Source organism: Populus alba, chromosome 1, assembly GCF_005239225.2.
Source record: "Populus alba chromosome 1, ASM523922v2, whole genome shotgun sequence".
NCBI classification, from domain to species: Eukaryota; Viridiplantae; Streptophyta; class Magnoliopsida; order Malpighiales; family Salicaceae; genus Populus; species Populus alba.
The window spans coordinates 39,004,322-39,026,642 of NC_133284.1; the positions used below are offsets into that span (position 1 = coordinate 39,004,322).

The 22,321-nt window shown below is 34.1% G+C and overlaps 2 protein-coding genes across 12 annotated transcripts; one reads left to right on the forward strand and one right to left on the reverse strand.

Annotated features, from left to right (window-relative positions):
* The first annotated feature begins 493 nt into the window (after nt 1–493).
* Nucleotides 494–14,661, forward strand: LOC118036902 (paired amphipathic helix protein Sin3-like 2). 11 transcript variants are annotated; one of them, XM_035042760.2, is made up of 24 exons: nt 494–617; nt 698–821; nt 921–1,094; nt 1,172–1,355; nt 1,442–1,540; nt 1,661–1,834; nt 2,865–3,159; nt 3,783–3,919; nt 4,714–4,789; nt 4,906–4,935; nt 5,070–5,260; nt 5,349–5,503; nt 5,614–5,735; nt 5,923–6,177; nt 7,320–8,000; nt 8,123–8,208; nt 8,402–9,004; nt 9,112–9,212; nt 9,289–9,427; nt 9,507–9,659; nt 9,777–9,940; nt 10,463–10,574; nt 12,905–13,072; nt 13,188–13,407. In XM_035042760.2, exons 2-23 carry the CDS (start codon nt 700–702, stop codon nt 13,040–13,042), a joined length of 4,191 nt encoding a protein of 1,396 aa, XP_034898651.1. In that variant the 5' UTR covers nt 494–617; nt 698–699; the 3' UTR covers nt 13,043–13,072; nt 13,188–13,407. The 11 variants fall into 11 exon arrangements, 7 of the variants coding, with proteins under 7 accessions (XP_034898651.1, XP_034898652.1, XP_073262262.1 ...); XR_012168631.1 differs by adding an exon at nt 13,715–14,661 and having other exon boundaries at nt 551–821; nt 13,188–13,310; XR_012168630.1 differs by adding an exon at nt 13,720–14,661 and having other exon boundaries at nt 551–821; nt 13,188–13,310.
* Nucleotides 14,662–19,046: 4,385 nt separating this feature from the next.
* Nucleotides 19,047–20,180, reverse strand: LOC118036905 (uncharacterized). Its single transcript, XM_035042766.2, has one exon. It carries the CDS (start codon nt 19,877–19,879, stop codon nt 19,325–19,327), a length of 555 nt encoding a protein of 184 aa, XP_034898657.1. The 5' UTR covers nt 19,880–20,180; the 3' UTR covers nt 19,047–19,324.
* Between the last annotated feature and the right edge of the window lie 2,141 nt (nt 20,181–22,321).

Here is a 22,321-nt window from a genome sequence, read left to right on the forward strand (position 1 = left end):
ATTAATTTGTCTTTTGTGAGAGAAGTTCATTATTTTACCCTTTAACTATGTTGAAAAACATAGATCGAGACCCATATATTTGTTTTTTATACCATTTGATTTTTCTTTTTAGAGTGAGTAAATGATGTTTTAGGGCTGAGAATGTGTTTTTTTTTTTTTATATATATTGTATGATGATTTTAGAATATTTTCAAGTAAAAACAAGTTAATAATTAGATTTGTAGACACAAAATCCTAACTTACATTTTCAATGATCGAAAACTGTAATAATAACTTACAAATCAAAGTTGTCACACACGACTAACCAAGCATACAATTTGTCATTAAATCTATTAAAAAAATTGGACGGAATATTAATTTTTATTTTTGTAAAGCAAAACTAGTTGTTTGGGCCTGACATTTGAGGCCCAGTAACGCCTTGCATTTTTTTTTTTTTTTTTGTTTTTTTTTTAAATTTTGATTTAAAAAAAAATAATATTCCTGTGCATTTTGAGGAGTATTCCTTGCCTCACAGAATTGTACATACAACACGCCTTTTAGTTACTGCTGCTTTGTGTTTTGTTATTCTGTTTCGATGAGATCTGACTCACTCTAAACACATAAAGAGCAAAACCAAAGTGAGTTTTTCTTTCGTTTAATTCCATCCATGTCCTGAAAACCAAAACAAGGTTTTCCCCTTATTTTCTTTGTTTCGCAGAGATGAAGAGAATGAGAGATGATATTTTCTCAGCCTCAGCCTCAGCCCCAGCCCCAGCACCAGCCCCAGCCCCTGCCCCGGCCTCTCAATTTAAACGGCCCTTAACTTCGACACGTGGAGAATCGTAACTTCCCTTTCTCTTTCTTTGGAATTCGTTTGTTTATTGTGTTACTTTCGTTTTTAGCCTGCTGTTTCTTGATTGGAATTATCTTGATTGTTAAAGCTATGGGCAAACACAAATCCCTGGCGGCGGTGGTGGCGGAGGTAGTGGTAATTCGCAGAAACTAACTACCACCGACGCCTTACAATATCTAAAGGAAGTAAAAGACATGTTTCAAGACCAGAAGGAAAAATATGACATGTTCCTCGAAGTCATGAAAGATTTCAAGGCTCAAAGGTAAATTATTTATCATCATCTTCATCATTAATTATGTATTCGACATTATTATTATTTAATGTACTGTCTTTTTGTAGAACTGACACTTCCGGTGTCATTGTAAGAGTAAAGGAGTTATTCAAAGGTCATAATAACTTGATCTTTGGATTCAACACCTTCTTGCCTAAGGGATATGAAATAACCCTAGATGAGGATGAGGCAGCTCCGCCAAAGAAAACTGTTGAATTTAACCAAGCTATCAATTTTGTAAACAAAATAAAGGTGGTATATATTGCTATTGTTGTTGTATCTGGAAATGGTTGCCTTTTGTTTTCCACAACTTTGACTGACAGATTTTTTTCATGCAGAAACGTTTCCAAAATGATGAACGTGTTTATAAATCATTTCTAGACATTTTGAATATGTACCGGAAGGAACACAAGGACATAAATGAGGTCTACAGTGAGGTAGAGCATTATGCTGTTGATTGTTTCGTTGTTTTGAGCACTACTTTCTATTCCCATGGAAACTTTTTCTGTACAAATATTTCAAGTACTCTTAGCTGTTCTGTTCTGATCATCTTTCAGGTTTCAGCTCTTTTTGAGGACCATCATGATTTGCTTGATGAGTTTGCTAGATTTTTGCCAGATACTTCAGCAACACCCATGACACATACTGTTCCATATGCTCGGAATTCCAACCAGCATTACAATGAACGGAATTCTACGGCACCCTCCGCACGACAAACACAAATAGACAAGGTAATTGCACATTTTCTTTGTTTTTCCTTTTTATAGGGAATAGCAGGTTAATAAACCTTTTGTGATCATAATGTATCATTTATTTTGAGTGGGCAGCATTAGCAGCTTAACCTTAACCTTATTAACAAAAAACTAAAAGAGTAGGATTGTACTTTATAATTTTTTTCAATTTTTTTTGTTAGATTATCCGAGTCTCATGACTCAGATCATGGATTTGACCAGTTAATTCGAGTTTTTTTCTCCTTTTTCCTAATTTATATTTGTTCTCAATTTCATATTTCAACATTGGGATAAATGAGAATTGGGCTTTATGATTTGTTTTCGTTTGTTTTCTATAAGGTTATTCCCATCTCATGACTCGGGTTACAGGTTTGGCAGGTTAACCTGAGTCTACTTGAGTCGTTTTTTATGTCATTTTTTAATCAATTTTTCAATTTCAATCACATTCTTCAATATTAAGTTTATTAGGGATCATGCTTCATAATTTGTTTTAATTTAGTTGCTATTGGGTTATCTCGGTCTCATGGGCCGAGTTACAGGTTTGACAAGTTAATTCTGGTTGACTGGGGTCATTTCCCCCCCTTTTTAGTTGTTTTTTTTTTTTTTTTAATTTCATTATTCAACATCGAGTTTATTGGAAATTGAACTTTATAATTCGTTTTAATTTACTTTCTATAGAGTTATCATGGTCTTATAACCCTGTATGTGGATTGACAGGTTAACCCGGTTGATCCAACTCACTCCAATATGTTGTCTAGATATTTATAAAAAATATCATCTTGAATATTTATTTTGAGTCAATCTATGTTTTTACTGGTCATTTGGGTTGTTTTTGGCCCCGTCAAGTCGACCGAGTTGCATTAGATCAATCCCAACAATTATTATTTTTTTCTACTAGAAAAAATATTAGCAGGGCCTAAATATATATTTTTTTGATGTTAGAAAAATGATTCGACCTGCAATGTAGCGCAGTCCATCATCTGTTTTTAAATGGATTCTGAATATTTTGCAAATGGATCTCTTTCTTTAGCAGCGTCGGCGTGACAAAGTTTCTTCTTCCCATGCTGAGCGTGACCTTAGTGTTGATCGACCAGAGATGGAAGATGACAAAGGAATGGTGAAAGTGCACAAGGAGCAGAGAAAGCGTGCTGACAAGGAGAATTGGGATAGGAGAATTCGTGATCAGGATGACAGGGAGCCTGAGCATGATAGCAGTAGAGACTTCAGCTTGCAACCTTTTCTTGAGAAAAGGAATTCTTCCCAGAAGGTGGAAGGTTTTGGAAATTCTAACTTTGGTTGTTATGATGACAAAGATAACATAAAGAGTGAGTCACTGATGCCATTACCAAAATAAATGTCTTGCACATATTTCTATGTGTTGCATGTACTACATGGAGTTTCTTTCCTTTACTTATTTCTTTCTTTATTTATCTCTTTTTGTTTGTCTCTGTTTTTTTGTGCTGAATCAGTTTTAATTCCCCCCTTTGGGGAACAATGGAATATTGATGAACAACACACATTTCACCTATTGCTAGCACTTACACCGTCCTATGTATTTGGCTTGAGGGGGCTGAACCCTCTAAGTCATATTTATGTATTATGTGATGAGTGATTTAGCTTGAGCGGTGGCATTCTCAAGTTATGGTTCATTGTCCTTATTCAGTGACATAGCCAGTTCTATGTGTGAATATTTATTGAATGCTAGTGGGGACTCAGGTTCTCCCTAAGAACTCTTCATTTTCTCTATGACGAAAAGGAAGACTTGGTTTTTGCATGACTTTGTTATAATGATCAACATTATTCGTCTAGGCGTGCTAGTCTTTTGGAGTTTTAAAAATATCAGATTTTTTTTTCTTTTGCCTTTCTACATCATCTCCCGTTATAGAAAGTTTCTCATTTTCCAACTTATTAGTTTTTTAATTTTTGGGTATCTCAATTCTTATGCCAGGCATCTACAACCAAGAATTTGTTTTCTTTGAGAAAGTCAAGGAGAAGTTGGGAAATGGAGATGATTATCAAGCATTCTTGAAGTGCCTTAACATTTATAACCAAGGGATTATTAAAAAGAACGAGTTACAAAATTTGGTATGTGTTAGATCAAACAGTTCTCAAGGTCTTTTGAAGTCGTTTTAGTAATTTTTTTAATCTCTGCAGAGGCCAAGCATGTGCATGTATCTCCCTTTATGTTTTTACCTTGGTACTGAAATTAAGATATTATGAATTGTAATGCTAAAAGCGACCTTGTCAGGGGAAAAATTTCTACAATATGATTGGTTGGATTTTCTCCCCTTGCCCGGATTATTCTTTGAGGCTTGATAATGGAAATTATAGTATTGATCCATTTCACAAATCTTAAGTTCAAGCTATAAATCCTAAAAACCCATTTTATGGTATCAAATATCCAAGTGCACAATGAATGGTGTCACAGGTTAAGGTTATTAGCCAAGTACTATCCAATTGAAATGACCTGTTTAAATGCCTCTTTGCATCTATGAATCTAGAATGGTTTCAGGTGATGTTTTCTAGCCACATGAGCAAGTGGATACTGCTACAATTTACATTTTACATCATGAAAGTTAGTGTTCGGGGTTCTGATGATTTGACAATGGTTGGTAAAGCTTGGGCTTGTCCTTGGGCCACTTAAGGCCACCTAGTGCACCAGAAAACTGATGGGCTGGGGACTTTTGATTTGGCTTCCTAATGTATCTTGAATACCCATGCTTAAGTTGGATTTGAAATGACAAATGACGTTGATCTTTCATATATCAATTTTGGCATGATTAGGGTTCTATCATGTAAATTTTAGTTTAATAAGGACAAAGTTTCCACATTTGGATGTCTCTTGTTGCACATGTAGTTAAAACCTTTGTGTTTTTCAGGTGACTGATTTACTTGGAAAGTATCCTGATCTTATGGAAGAGTTCATTGATCATCTGGAGTGTCATGGGCATATTGGTAACTAACAAAAAACATTTTGACTGTTGCAGTTTACCCTTTAGATTTCGCTCTGAAACATTGATCTTACTTCCATTTGATTCTTTTTAATGCCACTTAATAAAATATCCTTGCAGATGGGTTCCTTGCTGGTGTTACGAGCAAAAGTATGTCAAATGATATATGTCTCCCCTGTTAACCTTATTATTAAACTGTCAGTCTTCATTTAGCTTTTCTGATGTCTTGGGATTCAATGTTCCAAAATTTTGTAAAATGTGATGGACCTTATTGCTGATTGCAGAATCCCTGGGTAATGATGGACAAGCATCCAGATCTATGAAACTAGAGGACAAGGAAAAGGAGCAGAAGCAAATAGACGTAGCTAAAGAAAAGGAAAGATGCAGGGAGAAGTATATGGCTAAATCCATTCAGGAGCTTGACCTTTCTAACTGTGAACGTTGTACTCCTAGTTATCGGTTTCTACCAGATGATGTATGAAATTTCAAATGAATGCTTTGTTGATATTGATATTTTAACAAGTTCTATGCTGATATGCAAGTTGGTGCTTGGTTCTTTGCAGTATCCCATATCTTCAGCAAGCCAGAGATCGGAGCTTGGTGCTCAAGTGTTGAATGATCACTGGGTCTCTGTAACATCAGGAAGTGAGGACTACTCTTTTAAACATATGCGTAGAAATCAGTTTGAAGAAAGTCTGTTTAGATGTGAAGACGATAGGTAAAATGTTTTTGTGGTGTACCACATTCCTTGTTTCTCCATGTTACTCCGTTTCTTTTTGGGAGCAAATAATTCGGATTCTGTGTTCTGTTTTGTATTTTTTTTTTTAGATTTGAGCTGGACATGTTGTTGGAATCTGTGAGCTCCACTACCAAGCGTGCAGAAGAATTGTTTAATGGCATAAACGAAAATAAAGTAGAAACCTTAATCCATATTGAAGACCACTTTACCGGTTTGTATTTGGAGCAGACTATGAATTAACATAAATTGCAGTTATTATTATAATTAATGTTATTCATATAATGTTATGGTGGTTGTTTTTGTTACTGCTATTTATTTATGTTATTACTGTTCCCTACCTGACTTTTATATTTCTGACTAGCTTGTTTTCTCTTCTCTGCTTTGCCTTTGCATTGCAGCTCTAAACTTAAGGTGTATAGAGCGGTTATATGGTGACCATGGTCTTGATGTGATGGAAATATTGCGGAAAAACCCAAGTCTTGCATTGCCTGTTATTTTAACTCGTCTGAAGCAGAAACAAGAGGAGTGGACTAGGTGTCGTACTGATTTTAACAAGGTTTGGGCTGAAATTTATGTGAAAAACCATTACAAATCACTAGATCATCGCAGCTTCTACTTCAAGCAACAAGATTCAAAGAACTTGAGCACAAAATGTAAGTTGAATTTCAATATTCAAATTGGGTCAATTGTATATGTTATGTTTACTGGTACTTTTCCCATTGGATCATTCATCAGTTTGTATGCTTAAATCAAGATTTTGGTGAATGTTCACTATTACCATCAACTACAGAGTTATGGAAGGAAAATAACCTCTTTAGGATACAGCTATGCAGCTAAAAAACATGTCTTTCCTGCTGTTTCAAACTTTCAATCATTCTTTGCATTATGTGCACCTTGGGCATATTCTCCAACGGAACATCTGATAGAAGGGGGAAGTGGGTGAGAATTTTTCGCCCTGTTGTGTTCAGTGAACTAATATGTTAATATATAACTATTCTAGGGAAGTACTATTTTGGCAAAAATGTATTCAAATGTCACCCTTCTGTTCAGGCGCAGCTGTTAAGCTTGGCAATTTTAATCTTGTAATAGTTACTTCTCTCTTTCTGTGCCCGTATCTAACCCAATTAATTGTTAGTACATTGTCATGTTCCTTCTTATCTACAAGTTCAACCATACATAAAAAGCATTCTACATGGTTTACACTCACCTAACTATTACTCTTGAAACATTTCACTCAATTTTTTTCGTCTACTGCCGAAAGAAACCTAATGCTGAATTGAATAATTGATTACTAAAGACTGACTTGGTTGTGTTTGTTCTGGAATAATTAGGAGAGAGACAAATGTTTCTCAGGAGCTTTTAGTAAGCATGACTACAAGCTTACCTGATTACTCCCATTGATTATATCTGTGCATGAGTCAGCTTAGGGCATTTTAGTTTTGCACCCAGGACCGTGCAAAGAGTGTACTCTGTCAAAGGATGTGCACAAATAGTATCAGTTTTCGCTTTTCCACTCATTTATATGTGCATTAAACGATGTAGTTAGGAAATGCAAATGAACTAGTAGACATTGTTTCTTTGGCTTCCCTTTTTTGTTTCCAACAATTTCTAATTGGTGGAATATTTGAAATAGAGCTTATACAATCTTGGACAGTTTATGCAGAAGTTTATGTGATACTGCATGTGAAGAGCATTTCTTTAAAGATAAATCTGAAGCAATTTTCACTATGTTGTAACATGCATTTTACATCTTTTATATGGGTCCACGTTATGCTCATTGATCTTTAAAATACAGCATTGGTGGCTGAGATCAAGGAGCTGAAAGAAAAACAGCAGAGAGAGGATGGTGTTCTTCTTGCTTTCGCCACTGGAAAAAGACAACCCTTGGTTCCGAATTTGAAATATAATTACCCAGATAAAAAAATTCATGAAGACTTGTATAAACTTGTCCAATATTCCTGTAAAGAGGTTTGCTCAACCAAAGAACAATTAAATAAAGTTATAAGACTTTGGACTAACTTCGTGGAACCAATGCTGGGTATTGTTTCTCATCCTGATGGCTCGGAGAGTTGTGAAGGTGAAGGGAAACCAAAGCATCCTCTCATGAATTGCACTTCATCAAGCATAGCAGAAAAGGATGGAAGTCCTAATGTTGTTCCTGCGATATCAACTTTTAAGCAAGCAAAATCACCTAGCAATGGAGATGAAAACATGTTGCAAGAACTAGGAAACCTTTGCAAGCTCAGTTTGAAAAGTTCAGATAAATTAGCTAAGGAAGATAGCTTATGTGAACTTGATCATGTTGGTAAGGAAGATGGAGCGCTTAATGTGCTTAGGCCAGAAAGAGAGCAGAAAGATAAAGTTGTAACTGACAGAGTATCTGGATTTAACATACAAGGAGTAGCAGATACCAAAACATCATTTATGATAGGATCAGAATGTGGTCATGAAAGGAACAGTGCTGGGGAGATAGCAGGTGTGTTTTGGACCAGCTGCGCAATACCTATTCTCTTTTCTTGGTGTTCTGTTAATTCTGAGCTAGTTATCTGTGTTATCTTCTGATAATGTTGTGATACTGACATTAGTTAGAATTTCAAGGTTCAGGTTCAACTGTGTCTGTGCCAGGTGGTGATGCTATTGACCGCCAACTCAATGCTGGTATTGATGCTGGACCTTCTTCAGAGGTATGATAACTTTTATCAGTTTTGACAAATTCAAGACCCTGCATGCCATGCCTAGAGTAGATACAGTAATTGGTAATTGGTTTCACATTATGCAACTTAGGGTTCTTCATTTCTGCATAATTTTTTCTGCCTCTGGTTCTATCTTCTTTTACAGTAGAGGTGAATTGTTGATTTTAAATCTTTGTTGGCATAGGGTGGGATTGTTGTAAAATCAGTTTTACCTGCAAATGAAGGAGTAAGGGATGGTGCTAAAAATGATAGATGTCATGAAGAATCCACTGGACCATCCAAAATTGAGAAGGAAGAAGGCGAGTTGTCCCCTAATGGTGATTTTGAAGAGGATAATTTCAATGCCTATGGAGATACTGGCTTGCAGGCTATTGCCATGGGAAAGAATAGTGTTGGATGCATGCGGCATGGATCTGGAAATGATGAGGACTTACACACTCAGGTTATCGTAGAAGGACATGATGCTGATGATGAGGATAGTGGAAATGTTTCTGAGGCTCGTGATGCTGCATCAAGCAGCGAGTCTGCTGGTGATGAGTGCTCCCGGGAAGAGCTTGAGGATGATGAAGTAGAACGTGATGATGCGAAAGCTGAGAGTGAAGGTGAAGCTGAGGGGATGGTTGATACACAGTATAATGGAGGAGATGCACCATTCCCAGAACACTCTCTCATGTCTGTTAAGCCCCTTGCAAAGCATGTTCCAACAGATTTAATTAACGAGAAAAGGAGAGATTCCTGGGTTTTCTATGGAAATGATGATTTTTATGTGCTTTTCAGGCTTCATCAGGTATAGCAAGATTCACAATGCACATACAAAGAAATTTGTGTTTCTCTTGTAATTTTCTATGTTTGGTGATTTTAAAGTGCCTTTTATGGTTGTCTTTGAATTTGTAGATCCTCTATGACCGTATTTTATCAGCAAGAGTGAATTCATCTGGTGCTGAAATCAAATGGAGAACTCCCAAGGATGCTAGTTCTCCAGATCCTTATGCCAGGTCATTATCATTCTCTTTTAGGTTGGTTTTGAATATTAAATGCATATTAACGCTCTATGTTTGTCTACTTCTGTAGATTTATGAGTGCACTATACAGTTTACTAGATGGATCTGCTGATAATGCGAAGTTTGAGGATGAGTGCAGAGCTATTATTGGAAATCAGTCATATGTGTTATTCACACTGGACAAGTTAATATATAAATTAGTCAAACAGGTTTGCTTACAGCAATTTCTTTCTCCATGTATTTATACAAGGTTTTCCTGAAAAGTTTGTAATTGTAGTTATCTTGTAGCTCCAAACTGTTGCAACTGATGAGATGGCTAGTAAGCTTCTTCAATTGTATGAATACGAAATATCCCGGAAATCTGAGAGCTTCAATGATTTGGTGTATCATGACAACATGCGGTTTTTCCTTCATGAGGAGAACATATATCGGTTGGAATTTGTAAGTCCTCTTTCATTGCATTTGTGTGTGTATTATTTGAGGTGATTTTATTGGTGTATTATTTTGTCTGTAGTTCCCACTTGATTTGACCATTGATGATTTTTTGGGTCTCCACAGTCATCTGCTCCATCTGTGTTATCCACCCAGCTGATGGACAACGCAACTGAGAAATCTGAAGTGTTGGCAGTTTGCATGGATCCAACTTTTTCTGCATATTTGCATAATGATTATCTCTCTGTCTATCCTATAAAAATGGAGTCGCATGACATTACACTGCTGAGGTATTGGCATTATGCTTCAGATATCCACGCTTGCAAGGGTTTTTTTTTTTTTTTGTTATCAGCAATAGCTGTGCAAGACTGTTTATAAGTTCCATTAAAGTGCAAGCAGCATGTGTTAACGGGCTTAGATTGCACTCCTTTATTCTCTGACTAAAGCTGTCTCGTTAGACACTTGAAACTACTTGATCTGTGCACTTCTCTATCAATAATAATAATAATAAAAAGGAATGAAAACTAAGAAAAGGAAAGGCCAAGACTTCTATTTATTAGTTGTCTTCAAATATATTCTAGTGCAATAAATAAGTTTGATAAAAGGATCCTGCTTATCTGTATTCCGATCTCTACCATGGCTAGTTCAGCGATGTGTAATTGTTTGCAAGAGCCATTCACATTTTGAAAGGAATGTCTCTTTCCTTTGTGTTGTTCTAGAATAAGATATCCAAAAAAAAAAAGTTCTAGAATATGATGGCTAGAAAGGATTTTGAAATCAATTGATTAGGTGTATGACTCTTTTATCTGCAGAAACAAGCGGAAATATGCTGGCCTAGATGAATTTTCTGCCTTAAGTATGGCCATGGAAGGTGTTAAGATGTTCAATGGTTTGGAGTGTAAGGTTGCCTGCAATTCATGCAAGGTATCTTCTTTTTTCTGTGCAAATTATCATTGCTTTACATTCTTGCGAGGTTTCTTCCTTTTTTTCTACATTCATGTCTTCTTCAACACCAGTCAAGAACCTGCACATTGCTTGGATTTTCATTTAATTCTGGGCTGCATTACCCTAAAACTTAGAATAAAAATCAAGACCTAGATAATTTTCCAGCAAATCTTGAAATGGACCCCCCCCCCCCCAATCTTAAAAACTCACAAAAAAAGTAATTGTGCTTCTTTTGTTGCCTGCATCAACATGCTTAGTAATTGATGTGGCATTTTTCTGAATCAAAGTGAAGCCTCTTAGCATATTTAATCAGAAAATTGCCATTATTGAATCAAGTATATAGAACCTGTTCACAATTCCTTACATTAGCTAAGAACATAAATTTCTTAAAATTGTTTGTATATATACCGTTTTCCTCTTCATTTTAAATTATAAGCTATGTTGCTCTATCCAAGTTATATGAGTGTTTGGTGTGGGTATGCATCTAGCTGTCGGTCCTTTCAAATCCTATATTGTAGTATACCTGAACTTGGTTTGAAAGAATCCAAATTTCTGTAAGGGCACCTGGAAAAGTTTATTTTGTTGTGTGTCCTTGTGATAGCCCTTTTTTCATTTTTCCAAATTTATCAATGACATCTCATAAATGAAAAGCTATTGTATTTTTACTGAAGAGATTGTTATATATTTTAATTTTAATTTGTTAATTGTTAATGTTAAATTCTAGGTGAACAATCTATGAATAATAAAACAACATCCTCTTTTAGTTTTAATTTTAATAAAATGCCATAATAAATGAATTGTGATTTGTTTTTAGATGAATAGTATAATGAATAGTAAGTAAATAATAATTTGTCTAAACCAATGGAAAATAATAGTACCCAGCCCATTCCACAGAATATGGCCCAATTTAGGTGTTTTTTTTTTATTATTATTTTATATCTTGATATTTGACTAGACCAGAAGATAAAAAAATAACTACCATACAAACAAAGCTTACTTTCTAGCTGAAAATTGTTATTTTTCTTTTAAATGAGCCACTCTATTATATAGCAAAGTCTTGTCAATATCATACTAGTCACATAAAAGAGATGTGTCCAAAGTTTTCTTGCTGCATCTGATGCAAATCCTGTATTGCGGTCCCATCCCTGCTCTCATTAAATTCAATCCTTCACTCATTCACTAAGCTTAAAATTGGAGATGATAGGCATCCAAATATCTGAACAGAAAGTTGTACAATAAATGTTTGATCTTTAATTGTTTTAAAATAAGAGTTTCATATTTTTAAGTTCTATCAATGAAGTGGATTCTTACAATCTGTGTGTTTGATCAACTTTCTGCTCTTCACTCATTCAATTCTACCTGAATTGAAAGGTTGTTGCATTGGGCTATATACTCCTCTACATACATGCATCTTTACTTTGACAAATGGAACTTCTCATGTAATTCCCTTGTATAATCAGCTGGCAAAAAATTACTTGGTTAATTTTGTTTTCATATGTTCCCTGGCACATATTTTATGCTTACTTTGTCATGCATGTTGCTATTCAACTCTCTTCCAGTAAGGTGTAGTGCCCTTCAATTTAAGCTTCCCAAACAACACCTTTCTAGCGTTTACATGTTTCCATTCAAAATAAGTCTCCAAGCTAGATTTCTCAATCTAAATAATCCTCTACGAGGATCTTTCCACAAAAACAACTATTTTAATTCCTTCTCCATTCAACGCAAGGGCATGGGCTAAACACCCTTTCAATCCTCCTCTTACTGGATTGTATACAGGTCTCGTATCGTGATAGGGGTTTTCTCCAATCCCATCATCAAGTTTATCCTCAAGACCACCTTCTGGGATTTCCAAGGGGTTGGGGTTGTCTTTTGGAATCTCCATTTTGCCCCCCACAGATCCTGTCCTTGCAAGGCAAGAACAGCTTTCAACAAGTCTTCAATTACCTGTCTCAATTTTGCCATATCTGCTTGCTGGCCTTGATTTCTTCATCTTCATCCATGACCTCTACCACGGCCAACCATTGTGTACGATCAAACCCTAATTCAATCCAAAACAGCTAAGAACAATAAATATAATGGCTAAAAGTAGTAGAAAATTGAAGCTCTGAAACTAGAAAAATAGGTTTAGGGTTTGTAGACAATTTCTTTATAACATAAGGATCCTTTAACTGAATAGGTTGCCAAGGAGAATATTAATTCTTCCAAAAGCTCTCACGTCATCGTTGTTATTGTGTCAAATTTTCGTTTTCTTGCTGCTTGAAAGAACAAAGGCAGGTAACAACTGCTAAATATCTGTGTTGTTTGGGCAGATTTCCTATGTCCTAGACACGGAAGATTTCTTTTTTCGAACAAGAAGGAAAAGAAGAAATTCACCTCAAGGAAGATCTTTGTATCATGATAAGGTTCAAGCAAGAGTACAACGCTTCCGGAGATTCTTATCAGCTTAATGAAATAAGCAATACTTTTCATAAGACAAGGTATATACAGAATGGCATTATTGATCCAGGAAATGCATTATAGTTTTTTCCTTGCTCTACTTTCTGCTACATATTTTAATGAAAGACATGCATTTTTTTTTTCCTGTTTCTATAGGATGCTTTCTATTGAAGTTAGTAGGACTTCTTCAAGACAACATCTTCATATATTATTTAACATTCACGCCAACTTGTCAAATGGAGAACTGAGAAAAGGACCTGCTCGTGGTATCTTGTGAGGGTATATAAACGTTATTAGAGCCATTCTTGTACATAAGGTTGAATCATGATTTTGTTGAAATTTTATATAATTTATGGTTATTGTCTTCTTGCACACATTGCTTATCTCTGTTTTGTTTTTCCTTTTTCCCTTTGTTCCTGAATTTAGAGTCTGTGGTGGTTCCTATTTATGGAACAAAATACCACAGTGGAATCTGTAGGTGGGAAGAAAATGATCAAGTAGGGGATAGAGGTTTTTATTCAGAGCTTCCTGCATTCTAGGCCTTTTGGTTTGCAGCTGGGCATTGCCAGCGTTTTGTTTAGAGATACAATCTTTTGTACTTGTTTCTAGCGTAAAAATTTAGATTATTTGTTGTTCGACCTCGTTATTGCTGATATACAGTTTAGAAAATCTTTTTCCTGAAGTTCAGCGTTCAGAGGATAACTTTCATCAAGACTTGTCATACGGGGGAAACAAAGGCAGATGACAAAACCTCTGGTTTCTCAGCGGACATTATCGGATGTCAGGTATTCCTTGAATATTATTTGTTTCAGGCATAATAGATGGTTGTTAAAGAAACAGTTATCAGCTAGTTCATATAGTATAACATTAATGGTCAAGTATAAGCTGTGGAAACAATTCTTTTCGATGCGAGAAAGGCTTAGTAATTCTGACTTGTGCTTAGGGTTAATAAAATTCTTTTAGGTAAAAGCTGTTGTGAGATTATATTTACCAAGAAATAGAACCCTAGAGAACACTGATATCATTTGCCAATGGTTATGTAGATATCTAAACTTTCCCTGACATCTATATCTATATAAAGTAGAAATATTTCAATTAAAATCAATTAATCATTCAGTGGCGACATGCAGATTGATGTTTATTAGGATGGGTTTATTTTGATTATTGTGTTTTAGGCATGATGAATTAGAGGAAGCTATGAGATAATGAACTCCTAGAATGTTTGTGATTTTTTGTTATCCAAAAACACACTGAACACACACAAACTAAACAAAAGAAATTAAAATATGAATTCATGTCTATGTACATCTGTGAGATAATTATGTAAATATCTACTAAGGTAATAATTATTAATAAATAATTCCAAACTTGTCTAAAATATGCAATTAATAACGAATATATTTCACAATTAAAAGAGGAGAAAAATAGTAAAAAACACTAATTCATAATTAATAATAAATCTTGATATATAGTACTTCTAGTTGAAACTTTCTCATAATAATCAAATATAAACATAATTAACCCTTATGAAAAATAGATCAAAATAAATACTAAAAGCATAAATAACTTTTATGATGGGAAAAAACATAAATAACTTAATTCAATATTAAAAAAAAATAAAAAAAAAAAATTATTTCAAGACTTTTCAACAAGATACAGTTTGACACAAAAATATAAAGACCTTTAACCATGCCAAGTGAAAGAGGCTGCCATGATGAAGACCCAGATTCATGGTAATGAATGTAGCTGCCATGCCTTGTTGTAGTTCTTTTGGCTTTTCTAGTTGATAATCAATGGAGCGTTTCCATAACATTGTAAATATGCTCACAATTTGTTAATCAATTTTTTTTTTTTTTATATTTGTGCTTCCATGCAAATCTATGTGCTGCCCAATTATCTGTAGACGACATGGCAAACAAAACTAGGAATGCTAAAAGTTGGGTTGCCAGCACTACCGTAGGTTTTTGGCTAGTTATTGCTGGTTCAATTACATTAGAAGCTATTGAAGAATATAATTTTTATTTTTATTTTATTTTTTTTAAAAAAAAAACCTTGTAGCTCCAAGATGAGCAATTAGATCCTAGACATTTAGTTAACAGTCTCTAATTGTCCTTGCATTGACTTTCCTTTTATATTGCCATTAGTCTTTAAGTTAAAAGGGCTGGAGTGGAACACGTTGCGGATGCTCATTCATTCGAAATGCTTTGTCACCGGTTTCATTATCCCATTGGGTGCGTGCTCACATGGTCCATGTGCCAGGCACATCAGAGTCATCCATTTTTTCCCTAACTACTTAAATTTTATTAACTATCAAGGGAAAATAAAATCTTTAAAATTGTTAATTAAAAAAAAAACAAGTACAAAGACAAACCTAGGTACGAGGAACAAAATTCACCGAAGATTTAAGAGAATCATGTTGTAAATTTGTTTAATTAACCTCATTTAAATAAATTATGAATGAATAAAAATTTAGTCTAAAAAAACCCTTGGTTTTCTACTAATAGAACTCTTGATTTTTCTAGAATTAATTCGTCGGTTTCGAATATTTCAACCCAAAGTTTTTGGAGACTTGGGGACTTTGCCTTTGATTGATCAAAGATTGAAAAGAATCACCAAAGTTGATTCTTTTGAGCCTTCTTACTTTTTGGTTGGTCTTGGCGGACTTAAGGGTTGCCAACATGGCTTCCATTTGCAAGTAAAGTTCCTTCAAAACCCTCCTGGTTGTTTTTCACCATTGTAATTTTTTATTTTCGTGTAGTAACAAACTTCTTTTAGCCTTAAAAAGTTGTTTTGATACTAATTGTTAAGGATCTTCCTAACAAACAAGAGTTTAAAAGAAAAATAAGGAATTAAGGGAGAAGTAGAAGAAATTGAGAGAGAGAGCTAATATTTTACACTGCCAAAACATCAATCTTATTGTATGGACTTCACCACTGAACTAACCTTCTAACTATCTATGAACTTCCATGCAACTAATTCTTAACTATTTAATTAATATTCACATGCTAAAATATGTAAATCAACACATGCAAAAATGCTAACAATGATTAAATATTCTCTACCATATTTATAACATGATGTTGCTAAGTTCCTTTCATCAATCCTTGGTTCGTAACTAAGAACAATCATTATGTGATTTTGGGATCAATCAAAGCAAAATATTGATGTCGAAGATGGCATGTCAATGGTGTCCATATGCATTTTTCTAGCATGTTCTTTATTCCCAGAAGAAGATATTCAAAGGATTCCAAATAGTATGTTTGAAGATTTTTCAATTCAATCCTTAAATTTCTTAGTAAGATGTTTTGAAGTTAAAAATAAATTTAATGAGATTCTTAGCATGTTTCTTAGGTATTTTAAAGTAAAAAAACAGGTTAGAAAATAGATTTTGAAGTTCTAGAAACTCATCCCAACTTATCGGGCATCTTTAAACCAGTACCTCGTTTTTTTTATTTTTTAAATAAAAAGTCTAATGTTTTGTTCACCTATTTAAATAAGGAAGAAGGCTTTCAAACCCATAAGCTTGACTTCTTTTTATATTGCCATTTAGTTTGTATTTTAATTTGCTTTCCCCTTGAATTTTGAAAAAAAAAAAAAGATTACTATTATTATTTTATTAAACATGATTCGCTTTTATCATTGTTTTCCAATTAAATTTAAACTTTTTTTTTTTCCTGGTAGTATTAACAACCATCTTGTTAGCTCATTTCTCTGATGACAATTGATGCCATTAGGACCGTCAAGTTTCACTTATTCACATGGCACGCCATTGATGCAAAGGAAAGTTCAACTTTGTTTTTTGACTTAAACATCCAAGCTATATAAAGTGGGAAAGTGAGGGGTCACCTTACCAAATTACTGCTGTGGACCAATAAGATTACCTTTAGATCAAATTTTGGATTTTGATTGATTTTTTTTATTTAAATTATTGCTAATTTGAAGAGATGTGTAGGAGAAACAATGATATTTGGGTTTTGTTCAAAGGTAGATGCGTGTTAATGGCGAGAGATGAAAAATAGAAAGAAAAGAGAACTGAAGTGAACGAGGAAATTAGATGTAACAACACCACATGATCAAACACTAGTTATATATTTACCACTGTCAAGTCATCCATCAAAAAAAATGCTAACGAACGTTGCCATCTTCTTCAATCAGACAGATAAAACCAGGTCATATTAGGACCTCGTCATACAAAATCTGAATATTCTGACTCCTGTTATTCTGGGTGTTGAGCAGGATACGTGGCTTGGAGAGTGACCAGAATGATTATATGGCTCGAGGTGCGAAACAACGGGTGGGGTATGGTGTGCACTACTTGGCATCCTAAACTCAGGATCTCAGCTCATGATTTCGTGGCCTCACTCTAATTTGTAGCTCAAAAGTGGAAATAACTCTCCGTGTTTTTAACATTAATGGCAGTGCGAGGAAGATGTGCAAGACTTTTGGGAGAAGAAAATGGGATATCTAACACTACAAATAAATTTAATGGTTCAATCACAAGGGATTTGGTGGGCTAGAATTGAGATCGGTAATGGGGAAAGAAGAGGGGCGAAATTGCCCAATATTATCTACAATACTCAATCAGGTTTCAATTTGACCCTTGATAAGTCTTAAAATGGCCTGATAGACTAAAGCTCACTCTTTAATACCTTTTCTTTGTTTACTTCTCTTTATTTTTACTCAAAAAAATCCAAAAAATAGGGTGCCTGGTGCTTAGAGGGTGACATGGGAACTTTTTGGAAACTATCATGATAACATTGGGAAGCTTATAACACTCCTAGTCGAGGTGGAGCATTGATGAATCTAAACTGGCACAAATGAATTGACCCTTGCAATTACGAATAGTGGATGCAATTTTCGAAATGATTTTGGAGACCTATAGCAATTGGTTCAAAATGAAACATGTGTTTTACAATGATGCGCTCCTACTGTTGAAAAAGAATCTCTAAACCATGCAGATAGATACAACTACAACTTTGTTCCGCAAAGTAACATGTGTTGTCTAGTAGTAGTTTGTTTGGACCACTAATGGCATCATAAACATATTCTCAACTAGCTCCTCGCTATCATGACTAAAAATATCCAGTAAGCTAGCAAACTAGGTTTTCCCCAATGTTCTAAACCTGGGGTCTTATGCTGCATACAGGACTCTGATGTTATGTTGGATACAATCCTGGCAAGGGAACAGGCTTCTAGCAAAACCAATCCCATGGCAAGAAAAAGGAACACCTACAAGTGAACTACTAGGATCAGCACCGATACAAACCAATATCAACAATAAGCCTTAAATGAAAACTCATTTGGTCAAAGGTTTCAGGCATTTCAGATCTAAACTGACCATACTACTTGAAAACAGACCCAACCAAACAAGAATTCAGTGATTGAAGTGGCACCAGTACCTTGGTAATTCAGGGGGAGTTTACATGCAATGTAAGCACTAAGAAAAGCCTATTCCTAACTACCATTAGAAATCTAAAGAAGATCATTAATCTAAAAAAGACTTGTAACTAGAAACTGACGTGTGAAGATGACTGGCCAAAACAACACTCTAAAGTATACCTGGAAAAAAACAAATTCTTTTAGGGCCACTTGACCTTATTGAAAACCGGTTTCCACCTTACCATTGACTGAATATGATATCCTACCTAATAAAAAATACTCTTAACATGTGAGCGAGAAGACACAACAAACCATGAAAGTCCCTTGGTTTAATACATCTGATGAGGAAATGTATGTACTACTGCAATTAGTCTGCAGATGATAAGGTTGTGAAAGCTACAGCCTAGATGTTATTAACAAACATGAATACGCTCACTTTCATTATGTTAAGTCAAAAACAACAAACATTTTCACAAGCTAAAACATATCCACTCCATCTGTAAAAACTGAAAAACTATCAAAACTCACAATAATTGAGTACCATATAGAGCTCCAGACAAAATGACTGAAACATCAAAACATTGAATTACAATGTGGGTTAGCAGCCAAGGAAGTAGATTGGATTCATGAACAAGCTATTAGAATTATATTTGGCATTTCTCAACCTAATTTTCACACTCAACATTTAGGACGAAACACACATGCCAACATAAAAAGCCAATCCTAAAGACTTAATATGAAAGCATGATAGATGCAAACGAGTAGGATTTTCATCTAGGAACTATCATCATAAACACAACATGCAAATTATCTAGTATGCTATAAACTAGCAAACTTGATATTAAACGAGAAGATGTAAATGTAACACCTTCAAATTAATTCCATAAAAAAGGAAAGAAAAAAAAAAAAAACCATCATCCTTCTAAAGTATTACCAAGGACGAACGAAAAGAACTCACGAACGGGAGAAAACTCCACTAACCCAATATCCATTGCATACCCAGCAACAGGCAACTTCAAATCTCTCAAAACACATAAAGACTCGCCCATCCTTGCCTTGGGGACATCCTGAGCCACTGCACAATAAGGAATCCAATTGTCCGGGCGATATTCTTCACTGATCTCAATCCCCTCCTTCCTCATTGCATCACACAACTGAGAATGGAATTGAAGAAGGGAAAGCGAAGGCGTGGGGGCTAAAAAGAGAATATTGTTGTCATTTGGAAGGCAACCAATGGTGGAGAGAGATAAGGGTAATGGTTCTTGCTTAGATGCGAAAGTCTTGATGATTGATTCAAGCTTAGTGGGATCAATAAAGGGAGTTGAATAAAGGGTTATATGAGGTCGAGACTCGATTTCAATAAGTTGGCTGCTTATTTGGCGTCGAGCCAGCACGTTCCAGGCCTTGAGCACCTGGTTTTCAAGTGCTGGATCGAAATAAAGCTCAATAGCATAACCACCCTCTGACATTGAATCAAATCAAATTTGAGATCTAGAAACCCTTGATATTGTTGATTGCAATGAAATCAAAACCCTAGACGCAGTTGGGATTCAACAAAATTACAAAGGGAAAACTGTTGAGGCCAGGCAGATCGGATCAATGGAGGAGAGATGAAATGTTAAACGGTGGATGGAGTTGGACGCCGAGTTTAATTTAAGAAGAAAAGACAACAAAAAATAAAAACCAGAGAGAGGGTTTCTGTTTTATGAAAAAACATTCAAGAGAGAGAAGGAGAAGTTGTTTTTGTGACGCCGAATAGGATATTTTTCACTCGGAAGAAAATAACAGTTTACAAATTATGAACAAATCGATCCATCTTTCCATATTACTCTATGATCCACAAGTATTGAAATCAATCAATTTGGTCCCCATACTTTATGAATTTAACGCATGACGTGCACAAGATTTTTAAGTATAAGTGTCCCTATTAGCTCCTTCATTGAAGTTTTCATCCACATACATTGATTTTCACTCATCACTCGCACGAGATTTTTATAAAATGTTTTTTTTTAAGTATTACTTTTTATCTATTAACAAACTTATCCTTCATAAAATAATAATTATTGTTAAATATTTATAAATAATTGTTTATTTTTGGAGTAAAAAATAAAGATAAATTACTTAGAATACCTAACACAAATAATCATGCATGATTTAATTGAGAATACTAATATTTCACTTTATAAATTAATAAAAAGAGACAATCAATAGTTGACTAGTAAAATTAATTATAGGTGAGATCGATTATCGACTAAAAAAACTACATGAATAACTAATCAAGTATTATTCAAAATAAAAGTCTTTATCAATTAAATTAATTGATATTGTAGTATTAAAAAAAAAACATACAACTGCTAAAAGATTAGCTCAAACATGTACTAACAATCAGAAAGTTTAATTATGTTCAAGCTAGAAATCCTCAATGAAATAATTAATAAGAAGTTATAATATTAGCTTAAGATTCAAATAATATCAATAAAGGAGGAGTTTAGTTTGCATTTGGATTCAATAAAGTCTTTTTATTTGATACCAATATTTTTATAAAATTATGATTTATATGTTTAAGATAAGATGTAAGCTCTTATTTCAATATATAAATGGTCACATAATCATAGTTAAATAAGATCTGCTTCACATATAAGATTTTAATAGTATTTTTTATATTTTTTTCCTAGAGGGTTTTTATTACTTTCTTTATAACTTTTTTTTTTTTTTTTTTTACACTTTAATTCGTGTAACGTTTTTTCTCTTAGTCTCTATAAACTTGTTATTTCCCTTGTACTTTGGAGTAGATCATATTTTTTGAAGATTCGAGTTCTTAGATCCCCACACTCCATTTAATTTTACAATATCGCTACCTCATCCTCCTAGGATTAAGTTCTTATTATGCCATTTCTCTTTCTTATAAGGTAAAAATGACTAACTTGCAACATATTAATTAGAAGAATATATGAGTGAACAACAAATTATCATTGTTTTTGGGATAAGATTTAGTTTTTATTCTAGAATCCATTAAATATGCCTAAAAAGAACATAAGCAAACTTGTCTCTATTATATTAGATGACTAATCAATACTAGCAATAATAAAAATGTTATTTTTTTTTTATTAAAAAAAGCTTAATAATCTATCATCTTCTCAATTTTTTAGGGATCCATCGGTATTAGACATGCTAAAATTCATCATTTAATTCACCACGACCATAGACACATTTCTAGTTTTTGTATACAATCCATCATACTATCATTGATTCCAATGTGATCATTATCACTAACAACATATGGGCATTTTGGTATGTTGATGAATATTATGGCATTGAATGGTTGTCATAAACAGCTATGACAGCTTCCATTTAACTAATCATAACTATTTTTTAAAAAGTATCATATTATTGACATTAAATCTTTTTAATATTGATATAAGAGATTTCTAAATAGAGATTGAAAAACATAAATTATGATTTATCATAACAACATTGTGGAGGTCAATTAAACCATGCATGCCATAACTGATTAGTTGAATTCGATACAAAATAAGTTGTGTCAAAATAAGCATTAGCTTATACACACGAGAAACATATCCTAAAGAGTTCTAGAATCATAAACACTCTAATAGGGGTGTTTAGAATATGTATGTCTAATACAAAAGTATTCCCAAGATCAACAAACACATCTAAGCTTAGGCATAATAAGCTAGTCACTTCCTTGGCATACAAATAACCACAAGCCAAATAATTAATTATTTGGCCTAACAAAACTTTTATCATTTCCAACAACAACATTTTATTGGTAATTTTATGCCTCATAGGGTATGTTAAAACAAAGAAATCGATGAATAACATAGGGGAGGTATATACAGAGCTGAACTAGCTCAACACAAAGAGAGAGATGGCTAGAAGTAGGATGAACAATA